Raw genomic sequence first — 24663 nt, 5'->3', positions numbered from 1 at the left:
GTTTTAAACTATTATTCCTACTGATTTTGTGATGGGTTAATGATTAAACTTAGGTGATATGATAGTGCTAAGCAGGGAATGCAATTTAAAAGTTGGTAGTAAAAATTTATTACTGTGGCTAGAACTGACTAGTAATAAACAACTTTCTTCAAAGGGGAAAAAATAATAAAGTTTAAAAAAAGTCCATACCACTAAGCACTCCTGTCTCTCCTGTCTCTCTCCTGTCTCTCTCCTGTCTCTCCTCTCTCTCTCTCTCTCTCTCTCTCTCTCTCTCTCTCTCTCTCTCTCTCTCTCTCTCTCACACACACACACACACACACACACACACACACACACACAATCAGCAGACTTCATGCCATGGCATACGTGTAGAGTTGATTTCCTCCTTCCACCACGTTTCTGGGGATCAAATTTAGGTTATTTGGAAAACTTTTTGACCCATCAGAGCCATTTTACAGGCTTAGCACCCACCTCCGTGGTTATGGGGAACCACACCCAAGACTTTAAAAACTCATCTTGTTTTCAACATTCTGGCACAAGGTCAATTAGAAGTAATAATCTGATGAAAGTTTGGTGACTGGCCAGCAAGTTCCAGGGACCCAGTGGTCTGTGCCTCTCTAGCTCTCCAATTACAGATTTGTGTAACATATGTGGCTTTCTGGGTCCTGGGAATTCCAACCCAGGCCCTGGAGGAAATATCTTTTTAGTTGCATTTGACTACCTAAAATCCTACAAACAATTAGGCCTATGCCATTCCTCTGAAGCAATTATCTACTCTGTGAAACTAAAAATCTTACTTGGGACTTTAAGTTTTAGGAAACAACTTATAGAAAACATGAAGAATCCACTGCACAATAGGCCGTTTCTACAAATATAAAGAACAGGCAGAACTTTCCAAGTATACAATCAGAGGGAGGACTTGGAGAGATGGCACAGCAAATAAGAGGGCTGCTCTTCCAGAGGACCTGGGTTCAACTCCTATTACCCACAGGAAAAATTACAACTGCTGAAACTCTAGCTCCAGGGCGATCTGACAGTCACCTTCCTTTGGCTTCCACAGGTACTTCATGCAAGCAGTGCAGACACAAACTGTAGGCACCCCCCCCCACACACACAATAACAAAAACAAATGGAAAAGAACACAAAAAGAGAAAACTAAAAGCAGAGATCTGGGTACATGAACATATTCTATATATATGTACAGTCAGTTTCTGCATCCCACAAACAGGCTTAATTTACAAAGATGAGGCATACATTGCTAGTGTGCACTGGTAGCTCATTGGCTAAAATGTTTGGTTAGAACACCGCACAAACTTCAGAGCTATTCTGGAAAATCCCGTAGAAAAAGAAAGACATTAAAAATAAGCACATTCTTCTAACAGTAAGACTCTTCCCACTCTTTTATTTTAACATCATGATAGTTCCATCAATTTTAAGTGGAAGATAGCTGCTCAATAAAAGCCATTTCATATATATAATATACAGAAGTTATTTTAAAAGTCTGTCATATAACAGATTCATTTGGTGCTACCAAAAACTTAGGATACAAATAAATGACTATAAAGGAAACCATCACTAAACTAAGACACACAGGAACTACGCTTCATTTCAGGGAAAAAAATAAACAAATAATTTCTATCATGTTAGAGGGATCATGTTCATTTGTCACAGTGTGCATTACCATATTCCCTTAAAGCAGACTCCTCAGAATCTTTACATTTAAAGATGCTCAGGCATAATTCTGTCTGTACATTCAAGAACAATCATATACTGATTATATACAATGCTTTCATCGTGCAAAAAAGCCTTAGCAAATTGTTTTCTAAGGTCTGACATCAAGTGAACTAATATCAGCTATTTACTGAGCAAGCTGTCAATCAGAGAAGTACAGGTAAAGCTGCTGAGCTGTCCTTCCTGCCATAGTATGGCTACTTCAAGATCTGTTTCCTTCATGTTTCAGAACTAACGGGTGTCAAAATGAGAATTCACTACTGCAGCAAGAAGAGTTCCTCAAGTCCAATAGCCTTTGCCATCTGATAATACAGTTTCCACACCTGTATGTGTCCAGGCCGAGGGAGTAGGAAATCAGAGCAGTTAAGACAGGAATATAAATAAAGGGAAACTAAGATGGCACGTGGCAATAAAATCTCGCCTGAAGTCTGTGTACTAAGACAAGCAGAGCATGTGTCAGTGCAATGCTAACCTGGTCGTTTGTTTGAGTATGGGTGTGGGATGGGGGGAAACCAGCTTGGATGAAAAGATTTTATTCCTTTTGAGCACAAAGAAAATCAACAGGGATTTTAAAGGTCATTGATCAGAAAATGAACAATACCTCTTAGAAACCTCAATTAGCCAAAACAGCTAAATGTTTAAAAAAAAAAAAAAAAAACTTTCAGTCTAAATATTTATCCATCCATATCCCACTTTATGAATAGGCTTTTGATTAAAAGAAAAAACATCAAACTACCCCCAAACATTTTATAAGAGATACCACCATCTAGAAGTGACAAAAATAAATTAGTTTCCCTCATGATAGTATTTAATCTCTAAAGCATAAAAAGCTATATAATATCTTATACAAATTAACCAGTGTTCTTACAAAAGTAAAGCAGTTTTGGACTAACATTACAATGTATGTGTGGTGAAGTATGAGGCACAAGAATATATGCGGTAATTAGGCATCTTCCGTCTACTCAGTCTCTACGGTCTTAATTCTTGGCAACATATAACTGGTGTGTATTTTGGTATATAAGTCACGAATCGTAGAGAACAAGAAGCAGTGTAGTATAATAACAAGGTTTTTGTATTTGACAACGACTGCATTGCTGAACACGTTTCTTTTATGAACTTTGTGATCTGTGTTGCAGATGGTCACTTGCAGTAGATCCTGCAAAGATAAAAGGGAGAAAAAAAATCAGCACACTTTACTGTTCTGGCTTGGATAAGAAATATCCACAGGCTCATGTACTGAGGGCTTGACTCTACTTAAGAGGCACTAGAAACTTTTGGTGGTGGAGCTGTTCCAGTGGCTACACTGTGCCCTGGCCCTCCGTGGTCACCATGATGAACTCTGCCTCACTACAGACCCACAGTGACAGAGCTGAGCCACATGGACTGAAACCTCAGACACTGTGAGGTCCCTGACCTACCCCAGTCCTCCTCTTAGGTTGTTTCCTCAGGTATTTATCAAAGCAAAAACAACAAAAATACCCCCAAATAAGATCTACCTTGAAATGAACTGACTATATTTAAAAACTCTTCTTCTGGCATGGGTAATATGCAAATATAAATAAACCAGTAAGGTATGTTTGATGTAGGCTAAATTAGACAAATTACAAAGAATCTAGAAATACTAGTAAATATTCTAAGAGTAGGAATATCTTGTACAAACAAGGCAAATGGGACACTGAGTAATCACAGGAGAGAAGTTAAGTGTTACAGCTCTAGCTATCTGATACTAAACAAATTCACTTCACCTGATGACTGTAAATACTGACGTCAGAGTCTAAACAAACACTTCTCCATTTATGGAAACAGAAATAAACAGATGGAGCAAAAAGAAGGGAGCAAAGGGAGAAGAGGAAGGGAGAGGGAGATTAAGTAAAGTAGTGAGCTTTACAGAACATGGAATCTTTGAAGGGTGGTTAAAAAGTTAAGATGCAAAGAGTAGAAGATAAGAAACCTGTCTAAGCCTTACTGTACAGTTCCCATCCTTACGTACATTTTTGATGCCATGAAAGTTGGCATCCTATGTGACTGCTATGTGTTTCAGAAGACTTGGAAACCGAGCTAATACAAAGCATAAGCTACTTACCTGGGAAACATGTCTATGGAGCTCAATGTCTTACAGGCAGAGAGGAACAAAAAATCGGTTATTTTTTCAGGAGCTATCAGGCACAGATTAGTGAAGCCCTCACACCCCATCATAGAAACTTCTACAGCAGAGACTGATTAATAGGGAGACTCACAACTGGTCAATGTGTAGAGTAAGTGGCCATTGATTCTCAGCCTTGAATGGAGTATCTGTCCCATCCCTCAATGTTCAGGGAACAAGGAAGAAGCTGGGAAAGACTGATGTGACAGTGTTTTCTGGACACGACAAGGCCATTCATTATATTTGGGAACTCAAGAGCTGTGGTTGTCTGCAGGAGATCAAGCTAGTCAAAATTCCAGTATGGATGGAGGAGGGGAATCACAAGATTCCCCAACCCCTAGCAGAGGAGTTACTGGCAGCTAAGCTACTGGGGGAAAGTCAGTTTTCTTCAGAGATGTGGGCCCTGATAAGTTGCCCATGCTCTAGTCGATGGCCCTACACCTATGCACACTCAGTCATAACTGGATTCAGTGGGTTAAGAGAACATTGTGATGGAAGGATGGAGGTAGTCTGGGGGAGCTAGAGGGAAGACTTGGGGAGTGAACATGACCAAAATACATGTAAAATTCTCAAATAAAAAATTAAAAATGTTTTTCTGAAAAAAAAATTCAGTAGCAAATGAGAAGTATTCCTAACTTGTCACCACACACTAAGAGCTGACAGTAAAAGTGAAAGTCTGAATGAAGCAGATGACAAGTACTTGAGTACTTGGGGGGCTGGGGTGAGGGTGGGAAACAAACACTTCAGGGCAATTAGGAGCCAGCATGTCTGTGAGTGGCCACCACTGGTGTATACCCCAGTCCATATTTTTTGATCAATTAAAGATACATAATAGGAAGAGAAAGACTTGGCAATTATTAGGTTGAAACGTGCGTGTTCAAGTTAAATATTGTAATCTGACACTATAATGAGACAATAACTTACTATCTTATACCATCAAATTATTATTTCACAGTACACGTGCAAATATAATAACTATTTATTTGAACCAGTTTAGGCCCCACAGATAAATTACCCTGTCACAAAAAACCAAAAAAAATCCCAGCTTAGGAGTGTAAGTAGGGACTATACACTCCATCTCCCAGTGTGGGGTAGAACAACCACTGCAGTTTTGAGACAGGCCTTGCTCTGTAGGCCAGGCTGGCCTGAACTCAGGGCCAAGACTAGTGCTGGATTACAGGTGTGCACTACCATACCTTGCTCACCTTTGTTAAACACAGATAATAGCTGAATAAATCAGAGGCTGGGGTATACATGTCAGTGGTAGATATATACAAGGTCCTGGCTTTGATCCTGGACCTCCAAATCAAATGAAAGAAAATATATTTCCTAAGAGCACTAACTGAAAAGGCTTTGAAAAGTAATTATCTAAGACTTAAAAAAAAAAAAAAAACGAAGGAAAAGTTGGACATGATGGTGGGTACCTGTAACCCCAGCACTTGGAGCCGAGGGAGATGGAATGAAGTTCTCATAGGCTACACAGCTTGGCTTTATCTCAATTTAAATTAAAAAAAAAAAAGAAAAGGAAAGAAAGAAAAAGAACATCAAAATTCAGAATTACTATCAATGCAATATAGAAATGTCATGGTGTTAGTGTTTCTCATGCCAGCTCTTGGGAGGCTGAGACAGGAGGACTGCTGTGATTTCAAGGCCAGCCTATGTTATGGTATAAGACCATCTCACCAAAACCCAAACCATCTCACATAAAACAAAACAAGCTATTTTCTTTAAGTTGTAATAGTATCTGTGAAACACTGGTTTAATCTTCAACTACAAAAACAAACAACAAAAAAACAGGTAAAAAGTTTTAAGCTTTAGATTTTCTTGTTAAATAAAATATGGCTTCATTCAATCCTTACTTAATTAATATCCTTCCTTAAGGCCAAGTAAAAGATGAGAAAAAACAATAACAACAATCCACTATGTAGCATATGGTCTTATTAATTTTATGCATAAAATTTATTTTGAAATTGGTGACAAGGATTGAAACTGTAGAGACCCTGACACAATAAAGTAAATCAGCAAAGTGTCCTGGGAGATTTTCCCGAAATTTAGGCAAAATGAAGCACACTATCTTAGGCACAGAGAAGCACAGTCCCAGTGACACTCTTAAGGCATCTGACCTTGATTCGACTCGTCAATATTCATGCTGTCTCCATCTGCAGTCTCTGACATTTCTTCATCTTCGTCATCATCATGTAGGTCTTTTGAAATTAACTGTCTGGCTAATTTAATATTCAGTCCTTCGTTGTAATGAAGCTTCCTTTTCATTTCAAACTGCCGCTTCTTTTCTATAAAAGATTTTAAAGCTTAGAAGGTCTCGAGTGGGGATGGGGCAGGCCTGTTCTGAGAATGAGATCTGCTGCATTACAGTTACTCATTTAAATGTTTCTATCAGCTGAAGGCTGGTTTTGTGTGCAATGGCAGTCAGGTAGTTTGTTTGCCTTAAGACAATACAGCCTGCAAAATCCAAACTATTTACCTTATAAAAATTGTGCTAGCTCTGCTATATTTCAATGACTCAAGTATATATCTCTATTGATGAACAGGACTGGACAAAACCATTAGAAATTTTGGGAGGCACAAAGTCTGCAGACAGACAGACAGACAGACACAGATACACACACTACAAACAAGATCCAACAACTAACAGTGGTTAATTCTTTGTCAAGAGCTATGAGTAATGTATTTTCACTTCTACGCACCATCCCCCAGTACCCCAGGGTTCTTTATGCAGCCCAGGATGACCTATATCTCCCAACACTTTGGCCTCCCAAAAGCTAATTAATATTATAGACATGCACCAGGGCTGGCATGTGGTAGAAGGGGGTTGTCCTCTGCCCTCCACTTGAGCATGTACACATTTGAGCACAGAATGAATAATGTGCAAATGAACTGACAGGCGCACACCATGCTAAGAAACAATCCTCATGATTCAAAAACTGCCATGACTTAGAAACATAATTAGTGGCAATTCAACACAACTGCTACATTGTACTAAAAGAACTTCATTGGGTGAGATGGCTCAGTGGTTAAGAGCACTGTCTGCTCTTCTAGAGGTCCTGAGTTCAAATTTCAGCAACCACATGGTGGCCCACAACCATCTGTAATGAGATCTGATGCCCTCTTCTGACATACAGATGTACATGCAGAGCACTCATACATAAAAAAAAATTTTTAAATAAGGAATACAAAAATGATTTTAAGATTTGAACCCTCGAACCCAAGCACCCATATAAAAAGCCAAACACCCAGTATCAGGCACATGAACTTACTCTGAAACAAAAAAGAAAGGGGCAGGAGGGATGGTTCTGTGGTTAAGGGCACTTGGCAGCCTCTTGCAGAGAATCTAGGTTCAGCTATCACTAACTTCACATAGAAGCATGAGTTCGATCCCCAGCACCCAACTTGGAACCCCAGCACTGGGAGCCTGTGATAGGCAGGGCTGTCATACAGCTCAGCCTAATCAGTTTGTCCCAGTCCCAGTAAGAAATCTCAAAAAATAAGGTGGACAGCTCCTTAGGAGTGACAATCTCCTCAGACCAAATAACAAAAATGTGCACACATAACCTATGAAATCTCATTTCACTGAAAGCTGACATAAGTCATCTCAATCCCTTTCTTTTTTTAAAACCAGTTTTACACATCCCAGGCTAGCCTCAAATATTCAAGAAAGACAAAGATGATCCTTTCTTCCTTCTTCTATCTGCCTCATGTTGAGCTCACAGCACAGGCCACCAGGACTACATTATGCAGTGCCATGAATTGAATACAGGGTTTCTTGCATGCTAGGCAAGTAGTATAATAACCGGGTCATATTCCCAATCCCATAACCCTCTTGTGATTATTAATATTCACTTTGCAATTAAACAACATAATATAACATTATGCAAAAAAGCACTTAGGTTTTTATGAACCTCAACAAGGCCATTTTTCTTTTTATATCTACTTTTAAGAAGACTATCTTATTTATTAAAAGTTAGTATTTACTGACCAATTAGAATACATGAGTGCTAAGTGCTTTAAATACTTCATTTAATAGTCATCAACAGCTTAAACCTGTTTGAGATCGGGTGGTACTAACTTGAGGGGTCAATATATCATCATGCCCCAGCCTCTTAAAAGTCATTAGTACCATAAGAGTGCATTGCCAAACCCAGAACTACAATTGTTTTTCTCAATTTAGAAAATAAAAACTAGGCTCTGGGAAATTAGGCGACTTAAACAAGTATCCAATTTGGAGCATAAACTTGTATTTCTCAGCCTAAATAGTTAATAATTTTAATTACTGTATTAATGCAGTAAGACTTCCTAATTATAGCTAGTGATTGCATACATCTTTGATCCCAGCACTCAGGAGGAAGAGGTAGGTACATCTCTGTGAATTTAAGGCTAGCCTAGTCTACATAATGAGTTCCAAGATAGCCAGAGCTACCTAGTAAGGCCCTGTCTCCAAACAAAACAAACAAACAAAAATACAATAATAAAAAAGACTATCTGGGCTGGCTAAATGGCTCAGCAGGTGAAGGAGCTTGCTGACAAGCTTAATGACCCAAGTTCAATCCCCAGACCCCACATGGTGGAAAACTGACTCCTTTTTAGCTGTCCTCTGACCTTCTCATGTGCTCCCGCATACTTAAAAAAAATAACAAGTATGTTTAAAAAATAGCATTTGTTGTCATTGATAAGCCCAGTTCTGGAGGGACCCAGGCAGGGAATTACTGTAAATTCAAGGCCAGCCTAGGCTACTGTGTGAGACCTTATCTCAAAAAACAAAAAGATTCTCTGTAAATTCAAAATGTTTACCAGACGTGTCATTATTAAAAGGAATAACACCTTTATAACTTAGTAATTCTACCAGTAGGAAATCACTTAATAAAATTATATTAACAAAAATAACCCTTTAAGAGGAACAAATAAATAGACCTTGAATCTCTAAAATAAATAAATAAATAAATAAATAAAAATTAATAGGTCAAAAGGTACTCCTGCAGGTTGACTCGTAGAACTACAAATTAATGGGTAATTACCCTTACTAAGCACTAATAAGTAGGTCAATAAAATCCCCACCCTTAATAGATAAATTTGGAGAGAATAATGTAGAAAAATAATAGGAACAACTTTTATTGGATACCCCTTCAAGGGTCCCTATGCTGTCAGGTTCTCAATAATGCTGATAACAGGCTTGGGCTGAGAATCTGCCCAAAGAAGCTTCAGTAAGCTACCCAAGTGTTCTATCACTGAGCTGCAAGCTTTTGATTATTTTCTTTTAAAAAGAGAACAAGACAACTATGTATAAGTCATCCCTCAGTACCTGACGAATTGGCTCTTAGACACTTATGGGCACCAGAATCTATGGATGTTCGAATCCTTCATGTACAATGGTGTAGTATGTGCAGATAAATAATCTACACCCAGAGTTTGTGTGTTCAGTCACTGCTAGGTTAAATGCTATGTCAATAGTTGCTATACTATATTAAGGAATAATGACAAGAAAAACATGTATCGTCAATATCTCTAAATCATTGTTGCTTGAACCTACAGGTTCAGTACCTACAGATACTAATCAACTGGGTATTTTATACACTTTTAGAGATTTATTTGTTAGTCAGGCAGTTGTGGCACATGCCTTTAATCCCAGCACTCAGGATGCAGGGGCAGGTGGCAGTCTGAGTTCTGGTCATAGAGAGAGTTCATGGGTGTGCTGAGAAAGAGGTACCAGCAGCTGTCACTCATATGACATGGACTGTGGGATCTGAAAAGGTCTCTGACCTAATTTTATCTTAAAAAGATAACAGATTCACGCGGCTCAAAAAGTATAAAAAACAGCAAAATAAAGCATATTCCTATATGACCAGAGTTCCATGTAAACAAATTATCTGCATGAGCAGTAATGTCTGGACCACAAGAGCCTCTTTCATCCTGTAATGAGAACTTCTCTAGCTTTTCTTCTAAGACTGTTTTCCACAAGACCTATACAGATTTCATTCTATACTTTATCATTTTGTTTCACTGGATAAATTTTACTGTTTTGGTTTTTTTTTTTTTTTTCCGACACAGGGTCTCAAGTAATTCTGGATGACCTTGTACTATATAATCAAGAATGAGGGTCGGGGCTGGAGAGATGGCTCAGGAGTTAAGCACTGGCTGCTCTTCCAGAGGTTCTGAGTTCAATTCCCAGCAACCACATGGTGGCTCACAACCATCTGTAATGGGATCTGATGCCCTCTTCTGGTGTGTCTGAAGACAGCTTCAGTGTATTTATACATAAAATAAATACATCTTTAAAAAAAGAAAAATAAGAAGAAAAAAAAAAAAAGAATGAGGGTGAACTTCTGATCTTCTTCCACTTCTCTAGGCTGAGATTATAGACAACAGTTTATTTGATGCTGGGGCTCAAATTCAGGGCTTTTCTAGGTAAGCACTTTCCAACTGAACTACAACCCCAGCCCTGTACTACCTTAAAACAGAAAAGCCACAAGCAGCAACACAATATACTCACTTGAAGATTATTCAAACACTAAGTGATACTAAAAGCATTAATTTTGTATATAGCAAATATCTATATTTTGTCAGTCACTAAAAATATACAAAGAAAGAAATATTGGCAAAATACTTGAAGATGGCAATAATTCTTTCACCTGTAGTTCTTCAAATCAGGGAGGGAATACTATTATATAAGAAATGTACATATGTAGAATCTATTTTCTATTACTTTCTACTTTCCTGCCCACTACTTCCCCAATATGAAGGTAAATTTTCAATCTTCCAAATAAAATTGACTAGCATCACTCTTAAAGCAGCTGAATAAATACCTTACCCCGCTCTTCAGGGGAGAGGTCATTATCTTCCTCTCCACTGCTTTCTTGTTCCCGAGTCCGATACTTTGGCTCTGAGCCTTCAGCAGCAGCTAATCTACATAATATTTAGGAAAACATTAGTAACTGAGATACTTGTACTATTTAAATGACTCATTCAACTTGAGTCATGATAATGTCCCCAATGACCAATAAACAGACTAGCTCTAATTGATGAAGACAACCTAAGAAAAAGTAGGGAGGGACGCAGACAGTAAACAGCAAGGATAGTAGAGTGGCTGTGAGACATCAATGAATAGCAATTAACTTATATTGGCCGTTCTCGAACCTTTACCATGTAGGTAGTAGGATATCTACCAATAGCACCATCACAGAGAAAAACAGACTCAAGCTTTCAGATATTCTTCACCTTCCCCCTTCCTGTGTGGACTGATATTAACTGATGACTGTAATAACATGAAAAAATTTAGTTAAGGGCTGGGGATCTTACTCGGTGGTAGAACAAGTATTTAACATGTAGCCCTGAGTTCAATTGTCGGTTAACCCCCAAGCTGAAATAAGCTTAGCCCTTCATTTACTAATGTACAAGTAGCACACTATCAAATGTCTTGACTTTGTACAACTAAAACTCTCTATATGAAATGCATACTTACTTTTTAGCTAAGATATCTGGAGTCATGAGTTCATTGCCTTCTGAATCACTATAGGCATCTTCGTCATCACCTATCATACTAAGACAACAAGCAAGTTTCTATTAACAAGCACATTATTAAAATGGATACATGAAAAAAAATAGAATAGCTAGAAAATCAAGATTGAAAATACAATTGTAACACTTAATTAAATTTATTTAGAGGTTTGTTGTCATCTTTGAAATTTAACTTTAAAACAGTTTCTACTCAATACACATAGTCAGAGACATGTAACTCTGTGGTCGAGTCCTTGGTAGACACACAGAAGCTCCTAGAGTTCAATCCTCAGCAATAAAAAGAAAGTGAGTTTAACAAGAAGGGAAAAAGAAAGAAGTAAAGAAAAGCAATCACAAAGTACTAAAGCCTCAAATTACCTAGAAAAATAAACTAAAAACGTAAACTTTTGTATCCAATGAGCAGATCGACAAATATGCAAACAACCCATTTACTGGTCTTAGTATTATATTGTCCAGGGAGCTGTCTTGCTATGTAGCCCAGCTGGCCTCAACTCTGTGATTCCTGGAACCACAACTGGGCACTGAGAATGCTGAGCTGGTTTTAGAATTTTTGTTTGTATATCACCATTAAGAATGGTCTACATGTATTTCACTTCTGGACATATACCCCAAAGATGCTCCAACATACAATAAGGACACATACTCTACCATGTTCACTGCAGCCTTATTTATAATAGCCAAAAACTGGAAAGAACCCAGATGTTCTTCAGTAGATGAATGGATACAGAAAGTGTGGTATATTTACACAATGAAGTACTATTCAGCTATTAGAAACAATGACTTCATGAAATTCCTAGGAAAATGGATGGATGCATCTAGAGAATATCATCCTGAGTGAGGTAACCCAGTCTCAAAACAGACATAATATTCAGTCACTAATAACTGGATACTAGCTCCAGAAAGCTCTGAATACCCCAGAAACAACTCACAGGCCATATAAAGCTCAAAAAAAGAAAGACCAAAAAGTGAAAGCCTCAGTCCTTCTTAGGGGAAAAAAAAAAAAAAAAAAAGTAAGTGTATAGCACCCTCTCAGAATGGAGTACACCTAGATCTTAAATCATTAATAACTCAAGAGCTAAGAGGATAGTCTTGCGGCAATTTTTGGTATTTAAAAAATTATGTTTAATCTTTACACACCAAGAAAACTGACTATTTCCATGTTATGTTTTGTTTTCCATGTACTTTATGCTCATTGTAAATAGTAAGATTTCAATGCATACTATTAAACCTTTAAAAAAAATCAAGTACCGACAAAAATATATTCATATAGTTTTATGCCAAAATGCTTTTAAAAATCTGTACATTTATCTCTGCTTTTTTTTTTCTTTAAATAAAGTTGTAAGAAAAAAATGGTCTACACGAACACAGACTATGAAAAATAAACTTAGATCCTTTGATGGTTAATTCTGACTGCCAGCTTCACTGGATTAAGAAATGGGAAGAAACAGAGCCAAGTGACCTCTTGTTTGTGGAACCCCCAAGAGTTAGGGAACACACTAATCCCTAAACTTAGTGGGAGAATCAGGAGTGCTCATTCACACTCGCTCCTCTCTCCCCCTCTGAGATTTCTGGTGGCCCATTGTACAGTTTTTTTCATATCCCTCTGACTAACCTTGCTAAATAGTTGGTATACTATGGGAGAAAAAAAAACATGCTCAGAGAAGTAGTACAGAACAGTACTAGGTGTGTCTGTGATCATACTTCCAGAGTATCAGATCATGAAGGTTCTGATTAAATCAGCAGGATTTCTACCACACATTCCCTCTGTAATGGTGTTCTACCCCAAAGTCAAGGGGTCAAGCAACCATGGACAGATACCATGAACCTCTGAAACCATGAGTCAAGAAAAATAGATATCCTTCCTCTCATATTTATTTATTTATTTTTGGCCAGGTACTTGGCCATAACAATATGAAAGCAAACTAATACAGACCCTAAAGCCCTAATTAGTAAGATTTAAAAGTTAATTAGCTTTCCTACAAAAAACTAGTAAAAATTTTGCTCTCATGTACTATAAAAATAAGCAAAAACCCACTGGCCTATACATTTATCCATGGAAACAAGAACTAAAACCCAAGAACATGTAGAATTTGGGTAGAGTAGGGTATAAGAAATGTAATTTTTTGACACTTTTTCAGGATTAATTTATTTTTTAAGTATATGAGTACACACAGTCACTATCCTCAGATACCAGAAAAGGATGTCAGATCCCATTACAGATGGTTGTGAGCCATGATGTGGTTGCTGCGAACTGAACTAAGGTCCTCTGGAAGAACAGGCAGTGCTCTTAACTACTGAGCTATCTCTCCAGCCCGTTTTTGGAGTTTTGTAATGCTCAACAGAAAATTCTAGGTTACAACTAAATTATGTGTATATATAAAAGAATATAAGCTAATATGTACACTAACAATATGAGACTCTTAGTTTAACATGATCTTTTTTATAAAAAGCATTTTTGTTATTGTTAAATGTTTTAAAACAAAACCAATCTCATCCAAGTTATAAAAAGGTAACTGATAAAAACTGATTTGCTTTAAGAAGAAAATCCTGACTTTGGATTCTGGTTTGATAAAGAGTTTGAGATATATATCTCAATTACCCTGTAACTAACAGGAAAAAGGGTACAAACATTTCACTTACTCCTTTCCTCAAATTACATTACTGTTTAGTTTCATTAACTGCATCTTCTGTCTCACTATATCTTTCTGACAAGGACTTTAACACTTTACGTGTATTTGTACTTTTTTATTAGCATCACATTATCCTGTTAATTTCAAAGATAGCCTTTTTTGTTGATGTAACTCAACACCTGACATTCACAAAGCCCCGCTAACCATGAACTGTAACTCCAGGACTACAGATGTAGGAAGGAAAGTCAGAAAATCAAAGGCATCCTCAGCTACATAGCAAATTCAAGGCTAGCCTGGGTTTCATGAAATCCTGCCAACAAGATTATAAATAAATAAACAAAAGCACATGATTTACAGATTTAGCCATAGCTGTCAATAAGCCATACCTATTCAGAATCTGTGACGCCTCGTAATGTTCATTAGTGCGTTGTTTTTGTCTCTTTTTGGCCACTATTCTGTAATGTCACTTCATGATTATTTTTAAATTTTTAAGTGGACACAGTAGCTCATGCCCTTAGCACGAAGGAGGATGATACCAGAGGGACTATATGGTAAATTCCAGGCCAGCCCAAACTATGTGTGATCATATCTCAACATAAATAAAACATAAAACTTCTGAGACTTAACATTTCCAAAATTATAAATCAGTACTACAGCATCATATAAAATAAGAACACAAAACTATCTGTCTTTTATATAGCTTCCCCAAAACCCCTTTTTAAAGCTAGAAAACCTCCGCTTTAGTTCTACATGGGGAACTAAAAACCTCATCTTCCTTTTAAAAAGACAGATCTTGGAGCTGGAAAGATGGTTCAGCAATCAAAAGTACTTGCTGCTCACTAGGGCCCAAGAATGGCCCACACTCAACCAAGCAGCTCACACCACCTCTACTCCAGCTCCAAGTAATCTGACTTTGGCTTATAGCCTCCTCAGGCATCTTCACACATGATAATACACATATACACATAACAGCAATGAAAAAAGGGGGGAATTAATGTGTATCAGTAGCTAACAACCACCTAGGTGTAATAAATATTCACTACAACAATAATGTGAAGTTACACATTATTAGCAAAAAAGGTATTCAGGTAGACCATTAACTAGCACTCTGATAAGAAAAGTAAGACATATTTAAAGTATCTGTTACTTAGAAAATTTTATCAATATGCAAATGGAAACTAGCCACAAAAGAAAGGGTGTTTGTGTCACATTACCTGTGGTATGGAGTGTTCGGCTCATCTATTTTCATCAAACCATAGTCTTTGTCAGCAGGATGATAGGTTGCCAGAATGTTCATTTCATCCCACTTCTGAGATTTTTTACTGAAATTAAAAAGAAAAACAAAGCATTTAGTATCCATATTAAAAACAAAGTTTCATAATTTTATATCAGATGCTCCAAACACTATTATGCTATGATATACTTAGACTTTAACTGGCCTGCAAAAGTAAACAGTAACAATTGAAATTCTATCTTACTGTCCTATCTTAATAGTTAGGTTCTTATACACACACACACACACACACACACACACACACACACACACACACACACACAGATACAGTGTCTCATTATGTAGGAGTGGCTGACCCAAAACTTGCTATGAAGAACAACAGTCTGGCCTACAACTCAGAGAGCTGTCTGCCTCTGCTGGAATAACAGGTGTATAACACCATACCCTGTTATAAAATTTTCCTTAATAAATAAAGAAAATATTACTAAATTCAAATACTGCTAAGACCACAAAAATTATAGCTGGGTTGGTTTTGTTTGTTTGTTTGTTTTTGTTCTTTAAAATTTTTTGAGACAGTTGTTTCTCTGTGTGTAGTCCTGGCTGTATTGGAACTCGGAGATCTGCCTGCCTCCCTGCCTCCTGTGTGCCATCACACCTGGCTTATAGCTTTTTTTGTTTTTTTTTTTTTTTTAATCTACAAAATAAGTTTTCTAAGAAATAGCATATTCAGGTTTACTTAAATGGAAATAGATATGACTTGGAAATATCAGTTACTATCCACTCAATAAAGTCATGCAGCACAGCATTCCATTTTCGGAATTTTTTCAGCATTTCCATGTATTAACTCAACATTATTACTAACAATAACTCCCATGTCTCCCTTCATCCCAGGCCCTGGCAACCACCATCTTCTTTTATGAGTTTGACTACTCTAGGTACTTCATTTAAATGGAATCATATAGTGTGTATCCTGGCTTACTTCACCTAAGACAGTGTCTTAAAGGTCTGTCCATATTGTAGCATGTGCCAAAATCTTTTTCTAAGGCCAGTTAACAGTTCAGCTAACTAAACATTGACTGAACCCTTAATTTCCCCAATAGGTAAAAACTGGCACAGATACTTGCAAATAAACTTGAAACTACAATTCAAAATCTCTTCACCCAAAAAGTCAAAATCTTACAAGCTTGTAATAAACCAAAATCTGTGACACGTGAGCCATTATCTTTAGGCATAGAAAAACAGTTCAAATGCTGTTATTAAGAATCCAGCTCATATGGAGGTTCATCTGAATTTTCAGCCAACCAAATTAAAATGCCACTAATACTCACTGAATTGGGTTAGAACTGAGTTAGATGGGCACTCAGAACTTGATCTAACAGTACTCATTTTTTTCAGACATGTGGCCTTCTATCACTTTATTTTATTTTTTGGTTTTTCTGAGCAACACCCCTATTTGTCCTGGAACTTACTTATTTGTAGACTTAGGCTAGCCTCAAACTCACAGAGATTCACCTGCCTCTGCCTCCTGAGTGCTGGGATTACCAGGCATAGGCCATACCACATTAATAGTGACCTCAGGACAGAAAACCAAGAGATTTCAGTTTATTAGACTAGTCCTAGAATGATAAGAATATCCAACAAACAGCCTCAGTAACAGTCCTTATGGAGTTGCTGGGAGTCAACTGATACAATGTCCAGGAAACAAATTACAAAACACCATGAAAATATAAGCAATGCTTATGATGGGGAACAGAGCTCAAGAGATGGCTCTGTAATTACAAGCACTTGTCTTGTGAAGGACCCAAGTTCAGTTCCCATCATCCACATGGTGGCTCACAACCATCTGTTAACTCTAGCTTCAGAGGATTCAACGTGGTCTTCTGGCCTCCAAGAACACAGTATGCAGTACACTCACACATGTTCACACATACAGAAAATAAAAATGTTTAAGATTTTAAAATCTAAACTCTTGGGTTAAAAGTTCTAAAACAAGATTTCACTTAGCAAGTAGAGAACTGCATTTAGAAAGTAAATTTCAAGTGCTTTTGTGCTGGAGCCAAGCTTTGATCCCAGCACTCTGCAGGCAGAGGCTGCAGATCTTTTATTATTATTACTTTATTATCATTGTGTGTATATATAATGAGGGCGTATGTGGGGTCAGAGAACAAGCTGAAGAAATCAGTTCTCTTGTTGCATCTTTATGTGAGATCAAGGGATGAAACTTCTTTCATTCTGAGCCATCTCCATTTTAAAAACAAATATTTTTAAAACATAATTGACTTTCTATTTCTAGGTAAATCTATATTTTCAGAAATTTTGTCTTGCTAAAAAGCTAGATAGCTACAAATTTCTGTTTAAAAATCATTAGATAATATTTGCTTAGGACGCAAATAATTCAGTCTGTTTATAGACAAATTCCAAGGACACTCACAGTAAAAAATAAGACACAGATGGCTCAGGGGTTAAGAGGACTTGCTGCTCTTCCAGAGGACCCAAGTTCTATTCCTAGAACCCATATAGCAGCCAGTGTACACCTGAAATTCCAGGTTCAGGTGATCCAAGCTCTTCTTCTGGCCTCCAGACACCAGGAACACATGTGTTACAGATATACGTGTAGGGAAAATATCCACACACTTGAAAAACAAAAATTTTTTAAATCTAAAATAATTTTCATTTAAAAAATTAAAGCAGAAAAGCAATCAAGTACATAAATGAATCAAAATAATTCATTTCTGCTTTTAGAGCAAGCTCCAGGGATCCTTCCTGTCACCATCTCAACACTATGACAACAGGCACAGACTATGCCTTTTTACATGGGTGCTGGCAGCAAAGGAGATGGCTAAGTCTAGCTATCGCAGGTATCTGTAACTCCGGCATTTCATTGACAGATGGATGCCAAAAAGAAAAATGTAGAACACAAACAAATTACATTTTCTTTCTTAAGTGATTTATTTTTCCATGCATTGTTTTTTTGCCTGCATCTATGCCATGTATATATATATATATATATATGTGTGTGTGTGTGTATGTGTCGGATCCCCTGGAACTAGAGTTATAGCCGTGAGCTGCTATGAGCATGCCAGTAATTAAACCCAAGCCCTCTGGAAGAGCAGTCAGTGCTTTAACTGCTGAGCCATCTCTACAGCTCCAATTACATTTTCATAAATTTAAGAGTAAAATTTAGTAAGTATAATACTAATATCCTAAACCATTAATACTTTGGATTTTTGCATTTTCTTTCCACTCTGTATCTTAAATGATATACACACACACACACACACACACACACACATATAAAATGTATAATTAAATACACATTTATACTGATATAAGCTATATATACTGTATCATAACATACTTTTGTCTTCTTAATAACTGAACATGAAAAAAGTTAACTAATGTTAGGTATTTAGATGTAATCTAACACATTTAAGACAGAAACACATTTTTATATATGCTACTTGCTGATAACTTTAGGTTAACTTGCTATAATAGCCTTCTTTTCAGAAGGGTTCTTATTCTGCTACCCATATTGGTCTCAAAAGCAGTTCGTAAAAGCTGTTCTGTACTTATCCCTCGTTATCTAATAACATGACAACTACTTACTTTACATGTCTGAATTGTTTATATTCTTTGCACAGCAAATGCAAGTTCTTCAGATTAACAAAAGCAAAGCACATTCCACAAAAAAGTTGAATTTACCTGATCTATAACTACAATGTACTTGAATTCTAACTTTTTCCTGTTTTGTATTTATTATGTTCTACTTTAAATGGAATTTAAAGTCTTACATATTCAAAGTTATACTAACCTTTATTTCCTCAGTACAAAATCAGGGGAAAAGAAATCTTGAAAATATTCACGTTCAAATTCAAGAAAAATTATCTTGGAAACGGGAAGCGGGGCACAAAAATTAATACAGGCCCCAGAATTGCTAATTCTTAGGTTGGAAGCAAATGAAGAGAAAAAACTGTCAATGGAGATAGTGTATATGGAAATTAGCATCCCTAACAATTTAATGTAATTAATGTTAGTGGTAGAGTTACAAAACCCAAGGAGCAAACCTGAATTCAATTAAAACAGCATCACGACTACATGACATTATCTGGGTCACAAATTCCACAGACAAGCATGAGTCCCAGATCTGCTGTGATAGCTAACACACTTGCAGATTTCAGTCTTGCCCTCCTGCTGGGATGGCTGGTTTGCAGACTGTTTACATCTTGTCTTGTACAGTCAGGTCTTACTTTTACTTTGTTGGTTCCAATGTTGCCATCTCAAGGACCTCCCAGTACTTCTTGCTGCTTCTCCTGGCATATTTGATACTTTTGGCTGTGCTCAGAGTGGCCAGAATTTTGCTTCAAAGTATTAACTTTAATTTCATATTTCAGTAAAAATTTTCTTTTTAAATAAAGATTCAAGACTTTGAAGCCTGAAACCATAATTATAATTAAACCAAACTTAATAAAGCAAACAAATGGTAACTTTTAGGAAATTACCTTTATATTTTAATTAGCTTTGACTTTTAACACTCCACATTCTTGAATAGACAGAAAGACAATGTTAGAGCATAATTATATCTTAAATTGTATCAGTGGAATTCAAGCACCTAGGGAAGTAAGAGTGTGTGTGAGTGTGAGTGTGTATGTGTGTGTGGGGGGCATAGCCTAGACTGGCCTTGAACTGGCTATGTAGCTAAGGATAACTCCTTTCTTCCAAGTGCTGAGATTATGTATGAGGGCCACTGTCCCTCCCTCAAACACAAATTTTTATTTTTTTAATTTTCTGGTTCCTCTGTGTAACACTTCTGGCTGTCATAGAACTCACTTTGCAGACCAGGCTGATCTCTAACTCAGAGATCCCCTGCCTCCTCCTCCAAAGTGCTAGAATTAAAGGTGTGTGCCACTAATAGGCCCAGCTTCAACACAATTTTTAAACGGTGAATTTATCCACAACTACAATAGAATCTGGCTAGCAAACTCTAAAGTAGACTATAAACAAACCTGAGAGGCATGAAAAGTTAGTTGTCTAAATTATTTATAACAAGGCAGTTAAGAATAAGACACTGGGCTTAGTACTCATGTAAGACTTTTTAAGGTACAGATAAATGCATAAATCACTGGCAGTCAGAACTAATGAAAATCACTGAGTAGTACAGACAGAATTCAGATTAAGCACTAAAGCACAACTTCTCCTAAGAGAGGATTTAACATATTTCTGATAATTGCAAACATTTCACTCCAAATCTAAAAAATATACCTAAAAATGGGTATCTTATAATCAGCAATTTTTTTTCTTTTTCTGGTGATAGTATCTTAGAATCTTACAATAAAAGGGAGATGTTTTCAATGAACAGCACATACATTCACTCTAGATGCTAGGTTATGACTTTGTAAGATGAATATTTCACTGGGGGTATCCTGAAACAACTATGGGAAATCCGCAATCATAGGAGAGAACAATGGTTTTTAAAACAGTTGAGTAGTGCAGGCACCTTGCTGCAATGTGTAATTACCCAAATATGGATTTGTGGGATCTATCTTTTTTTTTTTTTTTTTTTTTTTGTCCAAGACTGGGTAGCTCCGGTTGTCCTGGAACTTCCTCTGCAGACCAGGCTGACCTTGAACTCAAAGAGATCTACCTGCCTCTGCCTCTTAAGGTGTACAACCACTGCACCTGGCCTGAGTCTATCCATTTTTAATTAACCTTATAACTAATCCCTGACAAATGTCATCTGAGAAAACTGCTCAGTGGAACTAATATTATTCATGCCAAAGAAGAAAATAAGAGCATGTCAAAGATTAGCATGTGCCTTTTGTTCTTTATCTCTGGAGGTTAAGCAGGGGAACTGCAATTTCAAGGGTAGCCTGAGTTATATAGTAAGATTTTTTTTTTTTAATGCAATAAAGGACTAAAAGCAAACAAATCTCCAAATAATTTTGTACCCGTGTGTATGGGGGTAGGGGAACGACAACACTGGGTGCATGTCTTTGCCTTCCTTGTCTGAGACTGCATCTCTATCTTTTTCCAGTATGCTAGGCTGGCTGAAGCTCAAGCTTCCAGGGATTCAAGGATTTTCCTGTCTCTGCCTCCCATCTCCCTGTTACCACTGAGATTACAGATGTGCGTGCTATCCTCTGGTTTTACATAGATTCTGTATTTAAACCCAGGTCCTTACATATGCCCAGTAAGTGCTTGACCCTCTGAGCCACGTTCCTCAGGCCGTATGTTGAGTTTTAAGTACTACAACCAACGGTATGCATGAAAATATGAATTATGAGAACATATTTGAAGTGTCTGGATTTTTCCTTAAGAAAACTCTGTAATTAATTGCTATAGACAATACCCTCCAGTCAGTGTGAGCAGGAGAGGGATATGATGAAGCTACTGCACTTTATATGATAAAGGCATGTCAAAGAAACACTTCATCTTACTCACAGGTTCTCTGGGAATTTCCTTACTGGAACCCTTTATAATCTAAACACCAATACTGAAGGTAGTTCAGTGGCTGCTCAACACATCAGCAGGGCAGGCCAACTCTGAACTGTCGGCAGGGAACATGTTGCCAGCTGGGGCGAAATGTGGCAAGGCTCTGCTTAATGTTTTTAGCTCTCACACTATTCCACTGTTCTTTGATTTTTCTGTTGTAACTACTAACATACATTCCTGAACTCCTTGTACAAAAGGATGAGTTTCATTGACCTTCTGATACATATACAACACACACTTTATACAAGCATGTGTCTTTCCCTTCCCTTTCCATGTTGGGGAATCAGACCCAGGGACTTGTATATGCAACTGTATGTATACAATAGCGTAGTTTTATTGCTATAATTTCTTTGCTTCAGAATTTTCCAACAGTTGAATATAAAAAGGCTTATCTTTTACCAGCTGGAACAATACACACATGAACCTCAGTGAGTTAGTTTGGTGGTGCCTGCTGAGCTAAGGCTACAACTACAGTCAAGGCAGTCAGTCAGCTAACTTATAAAATCTTTTGGAAGGGAATCTGTCCTGCCTGAACTCTGCAGAAGAGTGGAATATCTAATGTAGTCAGTCTCATTTAGTGGCATCCAAGGAAGGGGGAAAAAAAGACCTACCTGTAAATCTTGGGCAGACATGGGAGTCAGCGCTCTAACCTACAGAGCAGTGCTCTAGATTTCAGTACATCAAATCTGAGAATGTGTGGAAATTAAGGTAGTTGGAAAAACACTCTCCTGGATAATATAAGTCAAGGAGAACCCATTCCTGCTTCTTGAAATTCAAGCTGTGTTAAGTGTCTTCCGAACTTATTTTTAATCGTCTTGATCTTGCTATTGTGTTGCGCCATTCTATTATCCCCTTTAAAGCAGCCTACTCCAAATACAGGTTGGAAAACTGTGAATGAAGGCAAGAGACAAACTCCAAACATGGGGGAGGGGGTGTTGCTGGACAATACTAAATCCCTTCCTAGTCTCTGTGGGACACATTTAACCCACAGAAGGGATTTCTTCAAACTTCCCATAAACTTGTTTCCAGCTAGTTACTCTTACAATTCCAAATTAGATCCTTAATACAGGAGTGCCCTACTTCTAACAGTCTTAAGATTTCACAGCAGCCTCATTTTAGCACTACTACTGCGAATTTCAGTAATCTTTCTTGAGCCTTATTTCTGAATGCAAGGGTTCCTATTTTATTTTTAGTAACTCATACTATTTATTCAAGGCCCCCTTGGTGTTTGACCCAGTGGTATAGTTTGTTCTGCCTTAGACACTGTACTGTCACATTATTTTCATTGAGCACTGAACCCTGGGTAGTTTTCTCTGTAGCCAGAACACCTCTCTGTTTTTCAGACTGAAATATTTGTCCATTATACAAATGTACCGTAATTAATATTTCACCAGTTCTCACTAATGGACCTTGGGCGGTTTCCAGGTATTTATTAATACACGCAATGCTTTACGTCAATATCCCAAGTTGCTTCTCTAAGTATTGCGTTTAGATATGCAAAACAGGACCCAAAACTAGAAAGCACCCAAAACTCTAGTTGCAGGTACAAAAATACTTAGCAATAGTAACTTTCCACTAAATACAGACGAGTGATTTAAAAATTTTTGGTTTCATTTAGTTCAAAGATGACAGATCAGGAACTGAGAGACGAACGCGGTAGAATAATGGAAAAATGCGTTTGTGTTTTTAAAATGTTTGATCTCATTAGCCTGAACCTAGACTGACATTTAAAGGCAAAAAAGAAACTCCTTTGCTGAAGAATTTTAGCTACCTTGGCTTAAGCTAGGGGCATAATAAAAGCTTAGCAGTTAAAGCTTTGAAACTTCAATCTGATTCCTTAGCGTTCCCAAGGACACGAAGTTCAAAAGCCAGGCTTAAAATGTGCACATGTACTTAAGAAATAAAACGCGACAAACGCCACCGCCTCTGGCGGCTCGGGTCCCGCTCCACCCCGCGGCCGGAGAGGTAGGGCTGAGGCCGGCTCCCCGCGGCCGCCTGTCCGCCGGGAAGGCGAGGCTCCCAGGCCGGCCTCTCGGCTCTCACCTCAGTTCCTCTTCGACAGTCCGGCGGGGCTGTTCGGCCGAGGCCACCACCGGGGAAGCCGCAGAGGTCTTGTTCTTCAGGATTCCCTTGATGGGCCGGTGCGAGGCCGTCGAGGCCGCCATTGCCGGTCGCTCCGGCTGCCGGCTCAGGGTCGCTGCTGGCGTGGGGTCCCGGAGGAGAAGGGGTGGGCGCTGCAGAGACCCTCCAGGCAGCCGTGGAGCCCAGGGCGGGCTAAAGCAGCCGCACCCGCTGTCGCGGAAATCACTACCGGCGTCTCCCTCACGACACAATGACCGCAACGCCACAGCCGACGCCGCGCGGCGGGCGGCCCTTCGCCGCCGGCAAAGCAGCCCGCAGCCCGCGGAGGACGCCGGCCTAGTGCCCCAGCGCGGTAGCGAAGCGGACGCCGAAGCCAAGCCCGACCCGCCCTCTCGCGATATCTAGAGCGGGGCGGGGCGAGAACAAAGCCGGCCTTCTTGCCCCGCCCCTCCCCGCCCGCCCCGCCCCTCTTCTGTGTGAGTGAGGCTGGCTCAGTCCTGGCCCAAGTGTGTAAACCTTCAGCAGACCCTTGTCTGCTGTAGAACCTTAGACTGCCAAGCACTCTCCCATCGCCACATGAGATCATGTTGATATTTCTGTCTTATGACAGAAAACTGAGGCTCACGGGTGACTCACTCCACAAAGAGAGGTTAGTTCCCGTCTCACTTCAATCTTTGTAATCATTTCTTTCTCTCTTTTTTTTCCTTTTATTTGTGACAAGGTCTTTGCTATGCAGACCACGCTAGTCTCCAACTCACAGAAATATACCTGCCTCTGCCTCCTGAGTGCTAGGATTAAAAGTCTGTGCCACCACACCCAGTCCTTCA

General features: G+C 38.4%; 1 protein-coding gene across 1 annotated transcript; it reads right to left on the bottom strand.

Moving 5' to 3' along the window:
* Nucleotides 1-1385: 1385 nt before the first annotated feature.
* PPP1R2 (protein phosphatase 1 regulatory inhibitor subunit 2) lies at nt 1386-24212 on the bottom strand. The gene is made up of 6 exons (XM_080919311.1): nt 23798-24212; nt 15246-15353; nt 11346-11423; nt 10695-10789; nt 5998-6165; nt 1386-2887 (listed from the first exon to the last, which is right to left on the bottom strand). Exons 1-6 carry the CDS (start codon nt 23917-23919, stop codon nt 2841-2843), a joined length of 618 nt encoding a protein of 205 aa, XP_080775437.1. The 5' UTR covers nt 23920-24212; the 3' UTR covers nt 1386-2840.
* Between the last annotated feature and the right edge of the window lie 451 nt (nt 24213-24663).

Source organism: Micromys minutus (genome assembly GCF_963924665.1).
Source record: "Micromys minutus genome assembly, chromosome: 7".
NCBI lineage: Eukaryota > Metazoa > Chordata > Mammalia > Rodentia > Muridae > Micromys > Micromys minutus.
This window is presented reverse-complemented; position numbering and strand designations above follow the sequence as displayed.

Bases quoted from the DNA above. Each gene is read 5' to 3' on its own strand.
- PPP1R2 (XM_080919311.1), bottom strand. From the start codon at position 23,919: ATGGCGGCCTCGACGGCCTCGCACCGGCCCATCAAGGGAATCCTGAAG. The intron at 11,424-15,245 runs GTAATGTGACAC...TTGTTGTCTTAG, and splicing joins CCGAACACTCCATACCACAG to TATGATAGGTGATGACGAAG. The intron at 6,166-10,694 runs GTAAGGTATTTA...AATCTTTTATAG, and splicing joins CCTCTCCCCTGAAGAGCGGG to AAAAGAAGCGGCAGTTTGAA.